The sequence below is a fragment of the Corvus brachyrhynchos genome, unplaced genomic scaffold (assembly GCF_000691975.1).
Source record: "Corvus brachyrhynchos isolate BGI_N302 unplaced genomic scaffold, ASM69197v1 scaffold116, whole genome shotgun sequence".
NCBI lineage: Eukaryota > Metazoa > Chordata > Aves > Passeriformes > Corvidae > Corvus > Corvus brachyrhynchos.
Window position 1 is genome coordinate 16,329,600 of NW_008240221.1, and position 8,645 is coordinate 16,338,244.

At 43.8% G+C, this 8,645-nt stretch overlaps 1 protein-coding gene across 1 annotated transcript; it reads left to right on the forward strand.

Moving 5' to 3' along the window:
- The first annotated feature begins 4,842 nt into the window (after positions 1–4,842).
- Positions 4,843–7,618, forward strand: LOC103622834 (interleukin-17A). Its single transcript, XM_008641846.2, has 3 exons — positions 4,843–5,651; positions 6,164–6,411; positions 7,092–7,618. Exons 1-3 carry the CDS (start codon positions 5,559–5,561, stop codon positions 7,327–7,329), a joined length of 579 nt encoding a protein of 192 aa, XP_008640068.2. The 5' UTR covers positions 4,843–5,558; the 3' UTR covers positions 7,330–7,618.
- The last annotated feature ends 1,027 nt before the right edge of the window (positions 7,619–8,645 follow it).

Genomic DNA, 8,645 nt, shown 5'->3' on the forward strand with positions numbered 1-8,645 from the left:
CCAGATGCACAATTAATTCATCCTGAGCAAGGACTGTGTCATCCCTGACAGTTCACGGATCGTAACCACCGAGATGCCCCATTTCACAGTCCTAAATCCCTGGGGATTTCTGAGCATTTAATGCAAACTGTTCTCGGTTTTACCTGGGAATGAGTCAAAAGGGGATTTTTTAACACCTCATAGCTCACTGCACCTCCCCTCCACACAAGCTGGGTTTGCTCAGCACCACATCAATGCAAGGGACACCTGTGGAGCACAGCACTGGGCTGTGGATCCCCAGAGCCTCCCAACAGTGGGCAAAGCAAACCCCAAAAAAGAAAATCCTGGAGGACCAGGACATAAGCGGAAATAGTCCCACAACTTTAAAAGAGATTTCAGCCAACTGCCCTGCCAAGTACCCCAGAGAAATCTTGTCAAAAACATGAGTGGGGAAAAAGTACCCATGTCTATTTGCTCAATTACATGAGGAAAATAAAACGTGTAAAACAAGACAGAAATTAAAATTCCTTCTCAGAATTGTGCATTGGTTGAAACAAAGAACCACAATTCCTTTTCTAGCCCAACTGGGCTCAGCACATTCAGTTCAGCCAGGAAAGAAAGATCAGGGATGCTCCATTCTACCTGGCATACACCTATTCACTTTGCCTGTGTATCCATGGCATCAGCACAGAAGGACCAGGTCTGGTTAAGAGACATTTTTTGGGTTAGAACAGGACACGGAGCTTTTGTCACCCACCCATGGTCCACACCCCACCTTCACAAGGCCACATCTCTGAGTAGGAAGCCTTCAGCAGTGCTTATTCTCTGAAATCCCTCCCTGGGATAGTTCTGGAAACTTCACTGAACCATGGTCAGAATTAGCATATGATTGGAAAAGGGATGAATTTCCATTACTTATTTAAAGAAAAAATAAAAAATATAAAACAAGTCAGACTGAACCGCAGTGAGGTGAAAGGGCTCAAAAATTAGGATCCTACTGGTGCTTTTACAGCTCTCACCAAAACCACTCTGACTCACTTATTCCATAAAACCTCTGTATTCTGAGCGTTTCTTGCACACCAAATGTTGTGGCCAGGAGTGATTGCTCTGCAAGATAGAACAATAGGAACTTCCCTTCTTAAAAAGAGATGCTTCTGGAAATTCAAGATCAGGTTGGATGGGGCTCTGAACAAGCTGATGTAGTAGAAGATGCTGCTCATTGCAGGGTGTTGGACTACATGACATTTAAAAGGTCCTTTCCAACCCAAACTACTCCATGATTCTATGATCTTTTGATTCCATGATGAATGACCAAGATTTTCAGATTTTTCCTGGGAGCAGGCAAATGGCTACAGTAGAAATTAGTTTATTTCTGCAAGCTGCCCTATCAGACCTGCCTGGCAACTCTGATAAACTCTGGGATACAGGGATATACTGGTGAGAAAACAAGTTTTCTGAATTTAATTTGGTTTAAAAGTGGTGGAGCACAAACTAAGGGCTGGATTTTGGGCACACAGCACTGACCTCTCAATGCTCCACAAGTGTCCCTTTCCTAAAATGACATTTTGCAGCTCATTTTCTTGAAGCTGACTTCCCAGATACTGAGTATCTATAAGATATTAGTTATGCAAAATTTAGGCCTGAAGTAGGAGATGATCATTTCTACTGCAGTGGCTGGGGAGGAAAAATACAGGTGTTTAATAGAGGAAAAATGTTACTTTAGCTCTTCTGCTGTGTCTCCTGTGTAAAAATCAAGGGGTAGGAGACTGGTGCAGTGACTTCATAGAACCATGGAATGGCTGGGGTTGGCAGGGACCTTAAAGATCATCCCATTCCACCCCCTGCCATGGGCAGGGACATCTTCCACTAGCCCAGGTTGCTCCAAGCCCCATCCAGCCTGGCCTTGGACACTTCCAGGGATCCAGGGGCAGCCACAGCTTCTCTGGGCCTCACCACCCTCACAGGGGAGAATTTCTCCCCAACATTCCCATCTATCCCTGCCCTCTGACAGTGGGAAGCCATTCCCTGTGTCCTGTCCCTCCATCCCCTTGTCCCAAGTCCCTCTCCAGCTCTCCTGGAGCCCCTTTAGGCCTTGGAAGGGGCTCTAAAGTCTCTTCTCTTCCCCAGGCATGTGGCAGATGGATCTTGCCTGGACACCAAGCCACTCTATCACTCCCCCTTTCCAGCTGGACAGGGGAGAGAAAATAAGAAGGGAAACAACTCATAGGTCGAGACAAGGCAGTTTACTAAAGCAAAAGCAAAAGTTTGCTCGTGCACAAGCAAAGAGAAAAACCAATAATTTTATTCTCTACTTCCCATCAGTGAGCAATGTCCAGCCACTTCCTGGGAAGCAGGGCTTCAGCACACAGAGCAGTTTCTCTGGAAGGCAAACATTGTAAACAACAAATGCACCCCCTTCCTCCTTTTCTTAGCTTTTACCTGAGATGACATCCTATGGTATGGAATATCCCTTTGGATAATTTGGGTCAGCTACCTCAGTTGTGTGCCCTCCCAGGATCTTGGCCACTTCCAGCCCCTCAATGGGGGAAATGGAGAGACAGAGCTGGTGCTGTGCCAGCCCTGCCCAGAAGTAGCCAAAACACTGGGGTGTTCCCAAAACCTTTCCAGCTCCCAATGCAAAGCCCAGCACTGGGAAAGCTGCTGTGGGAAAATGAACTGCAGCTCAGCCAGACCCAACACAGGGTTGGACACCCCCAGCTCTCCCAACCTGGCTCCAGGGCAGAGGTGCTTCAGCCCTCCAAGCATTTTCCTGGCCCTTCTCTGGATTTAACCAATTTGAAGGGGACCTCTGAATGCGTCTGACCCAACCATCCACTCATAGGATGATTTAATTAAATTGAACTAAAATTAAACGTCAGTGTTTAACCAGAGTGCTCAGAGCCTTGTCCTATCAAATTCTGAGTTTCCCACACATCACCACTGGTCTCAGGCTCAGTCTAACCCTAGAAATTACCTCCACAATACAGAGTGGGTCATGCAATGCTTGTATGTAGGAAGGAGAGTGCTGCTGTATTTACAGGGGTTTATAATAGGTACTGAAAAATATTCTCTTCAGCAAGAAAAAACCAAAAAGTAAATGTCTTCATACTTGCAAATAATAATAAAAAAATCTTATTTTACAGAAATATCATAAACTTAACTGATAGCAATAAAAAAAAAAAAAAGTGTAAAGTATTTGGAGTTCCCTGGAAGTTCTCTTTTAATTTACAGCAAGTTCAGTCAGGACTCCAGAGCTTCAGCACTTGTAGGGTCTCTGTGGCTGCCCTATCCCTGGAGATGTCCAAGGCCAGGTTGGATGGGGCTTGGAGCAGCCTGGGATAGTGGAAGGTGTCCCTGCCCATGGCAGGGAGTGGAACAGGATGGTCTTTGAGGTCCCTTCCAACCCAAACCATTCTGTGATTCTAAGATACTATTTGAGGGGAGAAAGTGTCATCCATGCCAACACACTCAGATTTCATCTGAAGAATCTCAGCTGGGCAAAGTACTTCAACAGAAACTTAATCTCAAGAAAGCTTTCACCAGAGCCAAGAGAAGGGGTAGGTTCCAATTCAAAAGGCTTTTGATAATCTTTAATTTTTTGTTTGTTTCAATAAGCCTTTGTTAGTGTCCCAGTTTCCAGATCTCTAGCTAAGAGAAAACAATGTGTCAGAATAAAACAAATCTTACAGGGTTAACTCTAATCTCATGGGGAAAATCATATTAATCTTTTTTTTTTTTCACTTCAGAGCGTTAAAAATTACAAAACGATTATTTTGCACTCGGAAAAATCTTGAAACCAGAAATGCAAGAGTTTCCTTTGTATAATTCAGACCTGGTAGAAGCATTTCAAGACACACGTGTTCTCCTCAGACCTTCACATCTTGCCTATGACAACTGCCAACAAACACGTTTACACCTTGATATAAACCAAGGAAATTTTTTCTTTCGCCATTGCAATGTTGTGGTGGATCAGCCATGTTTGAATGCTTAACTATTCACCTTTCAAGTACCTAGGTAACCCAAACCACTGACGCATTTAGGGTAGACAATTTAGGGTCAGGCTGGTTGAATCTGACCTTCCACTACCTTGTAGGCTTTCGAAAACGTATTTTGCTTCTAAAATTGGCAATTTAACTGACCCACTTTGAAAGGATATTTCAGTAAATGGCAGTAGAGAAAACCCCTTCTGAGGGAACCATTTCCTTTAACCTGTGCACCTCTAGCTTGAAGAGGGAAACTGAAATACACGTTTAATTTCTGAAGCATCAACGTCTTTTAAACAAGCGGATGTAGGTCATGGATATCCCAGAAACCGCAAACTAAATTCTACCCTTATTTGCATCCTCCTTTGGATGGAACAAGGTGAGTAAAATTTGGACTTAAGCATAAATATTAAGCAAATGTAAAAAATCCGTACCTTCTCCTCATCATTTTCATGGAAAAACCACCAAAATTAGGCCTGGGAAAAGTTCTGATCAGCGGCTCAAGGCTGTTACACTGAGTGTCACTTTATAGGGCACATCTGAGCTACTCGTAACCCACTGTCAGAGCAAAGTGATGGGAGTATTTCCTAAAAAAAGAAATATCAGAGAACAGACTCGACATCATAGAATCCTAGAATGGTTTGGGTTGAAAGGGACCTTGAATATTATCCAGTTCCACCCCCTGCCATGGGCAGGGACACCTTCCACTATCCCAGGTTGCTCCAAGCCCCGTTCAACCTGGCCTTGGACACTTCCAGGGATCCAGGGGCAGCCACAGCTTCTCTGGACACCCTGTGCCGGGGTGTCATTTTGCATCTCTCAGCCTTTACAAAGTTTCTCTAGAGCCCCTGTCCTCCCTGTAACTTAGGAACTGGAAGTTTAACTATATCCATCACACTTCCCAAACTCCTTTCCTTAGGAACAAAACAGTGTCTCATAACACAAGAGAAGCAAAATGAAAGCAAAATGAAAAAGTGGCAAGCTCAAAACAAAGCTCACTCACTTTATTTCCCATGTGGAGAATGACTGACTTTTGGGAACTCACTATCGCGAAACATTCTGATCAACACTGAGATATCACACCTGAGGTTTAACCATGAATAAAAATAGCCCAGTTCAGAGAAGAACTGAGCTTGAGCAGGGACATTGCTCCTCAGACATCAAGACAAATTACAGCCCATGGGAAGAATAAGAGAGCAATTTGATGGTGGCCAGCTGTCCAACATCTGCCCAATTTGGGATGAAAAGACATCAGACAGACCTAGGAGCGAACAGATCCAAACCTGTGCCAGCAACATTTGGGTTTGATACTTACAGCATCCCGATTTCAAACTGAATACTTTGCACCCACGAATTTGTAATGTTTGTGGTTTCCTAAAATCATCTGGGTTTTTTTGGTGTTTCAGTGACATGGCTGAAGGAATGCATCTACAGATCTAAGATATATCCTGTATGCCACCTGTGTTAATGGAACCTATATACATACACGTCTTAATTTAGGTTATGGTCAGAACCACAGTGAAGGTTGGGGAAAAAAACACCTACTCCAAATTATTTAGCACAGCCCAGAAACCCTTATAAAAGGTCCAGCATCAGATGTACCCAGACACCTTCAGTTCAGCAGAGCCCGGCACAAGCATCAGAAGCAGTAAGGGAACGAAGATGTCTCCAACTCTTTGCGCTTCTCTGGTAAGAACTTAAATTCTGGATTTATTTCCCCCCCAGTTTGACAGAGATTTAATTTAAGATTTAAATTCTAGTAGATTGAATAGGGATCTGCACCCACCTTTAAAATGCTTGTTTAAATCATTCATAATTAAAAAAAACTAAAATGTGAGAATGCTCATGGGGCAGCAATGAGACTGTACATTAGTGACATGGGCTACCACAGCATTCTCTGAGGCAAGAAATACATTGAAAACTCAACCTTAGAGTGTTTTTCTTCTTGTTATATCCTTTCTTCTATCGTCTGTATTATATTATTTTCTATAATTTAACATTTTTTAATTGCCAAATTACAACGGGGTGTATGCTATACCTGTCAGCACTGTGAGAATCAGTTAATGAGAACATTGATGTGACGTACAGCACATTTTCCTATCATTATTCCAACCTGCAGTATAAGCTTTAACTACCAGTTAGGCTGACTGTGGATGAATTTCACACCTGTCTTGTGCCCTAAATGTACCAATTTTCTTCAGCTCAGACCCCTGCTCCTCATGCTGCTGGCCATGCTGGCAGCCAGCATTCCTCCTGCCCATGGGAAGGTGATCAAGCCTGGGCTCAAGCCAGAGAACATCTTCAAGCAAGCATCTGCTGGATGCCTGACCCAAACAGACTCAAAATTCCCCCAAACTGTGAGAGTCAACCTCAGCATGAGCAACATGAACCAGGACACCAAAGCCAGTCCGGATGTCAGCAGCCGCTCTCTGGCTCCGTGGGATTACAGGTATGATCCCTGTCCTTACAGCCTGGAAAAACACTGGAAGCCCTGGACAAGAAAAATGGTTTCATCTCTATTTTCAGTGCTTCACAGTCGAGAGATTTTGGAAATATGAGGGTGTCCACAGTCCCTGTAATCCTCTTTGAAAGAGAACCAGTACAAAAAGCAGCACAAAACAAACACACAGCCTAGGCAATATATAGAAGGAAAAGCAAATGACTTCTGTAATTTAATTAATTTGTGTACTGGGGCAAGCTTTATCTTCAAAAGCATTCTTTACCTGAAACATCATAAAAAATTACCTCAGGGGGTTAATATTGCACCAAATTCAATGGTGGCTTAATAACACCAGCATTTCACATTTTGGGGAGGAACTGAAGGCTTTGGGCTCTGTTAGTTGCAGTGACACGTTGGGAAGCTCAAATTGTTTCTGATCAGTCTTTCAAAATCAGTGCCTTCTTGAAGCAAGTCCTTTGCAAAGGCAGTTGCATGCAGCCATGCATTTAAAAACATCCAGTATTTAGTTACTTACATTTTATTTCTGAAAAACCTGGGGTTTTGGAGAATCTGCTGTCCCTCCGTAGGAAATATACCCCAGGATGCACAGGTTCCCGAGCTGGGAGCCCATAGTTATCCAGACTATCATGCCTTTGGATTCAAATACTCCCTTTCCTGCCAACCCCCAGGATCGACGAGGACCACGACCGCTTCCCCCGGCTGATCGCGGACGCTGAGTGCCGCCACTCGCGGTGCGTGACTCCGGAGGGGCAGCTGGACCACAGCCTCAATTCCGTCCCCATCAAGCAGGAGATCCTGGTCCTCCGCAGGGAGCAGAAGGGCTGCCAGCAATCCTACAGGCTGGAGAAGAAAATAATCACCGTGGGCTGCACGTGTGTCACCCCCTTGATCCAGCACCAGGCCTGAAGGGAGCCACAGGGGCAAGGAACTACAGAGAATTTCCTTGCATGGAAATGAAAAAGGCTGATCCAGCCTCCAAAAAGCTGAATCAAGCCATAAAAATTAACTAGAATACATCAGAATGTACTGAAAAATAGGCGTCTTGGTTAAAAAATTTAATGTTTTCCCCCCAAAAATCTTGAACTCCACAAATTCAGAATCGTGACACCTCTACGTGCTGGGCTGCAAAGTAATGGGAACTCTACCCATCTTTAGTTTACACTTTGAAATGTCTATTTATATAAATCTATTTATTCTGGTGGAAAAAATGGTAATAATGTATTATCCTAATATATTTTTTTAAAGTATTAAGGTAATGTTTATTTATCTTTGTGTAATAAAAAATAAGTGGAAAAATTCTTTGGTATTCTCCTTTCTTTCTAAAGAAGTCTTCTTGATAAGGCAAGAAATCACTTAATCATGACCATAAAGAGATTTACATGATGCTAAAGCCTCAAATTCTCTTGGTAACATCTACCTCTGCAGCAGTAGAACGTAAACCCCACGGAAAAAAAATTAGGGAAAACACCATTTTACCAATAGAGAAGCTAAGATACCTGGAGGAAAATAATTTATAAAGTGGCACCCAGGAGATTCACGTTAAGGACAGACAAGCAAAAAAATTTCTACTGGGTAACTACCCACTTATCCACCAAATTATCCAACTGGAAAAGGATTTTTAAAGATGGATTCAACACAATACTTCTTTGGGGGGAAGAAACTCCAAGAAGCTCCCTCTCCTAAAACAGCGATTGCATTTCCACTGCTGAGCTTTAACTTTGCTCCAGCATTATCTGTGAATCTCAGCCCAGCGCGTTTCAGCCTATTTCCTGTGGAGCAGAGACACCACCTGGGTACACCTGGGGAAGCTCACGAGAGTCAAGCAGGTGACTGAAGCAATTAACCACCTCTTGCTGATTGCAATCATAATTTTCTCTGTGTTCATGTCCTTCCAGTATGTTTTCAGAGCTTCAAATGTGGAGCACCCTGACATTGCACTTCAGCTGCGGTCAGATGGGGTTTGCGTGGGTGGGTGTCTGGCAGAGCAGGTGGGTTTATTTAAAGCACACTTGGGTTAAAAGCGCTCCAATGAACATGTTCCATGTTTCAGAGGGCAAGGCTGGCTGGTGAAGATGTGGGCGTTTTGTTTGCTGCTGTCTCAGGGAGGTGTGGCCCTGCTCAGGCAGTGGCAAAGTGCCACTGGCAAATGCAACAGCAAATACGGAACTTGTAGAGATGCAGAGCTCGGGGCTGAGAGTCCCTAATGAGTGGGAGAGTCCTCT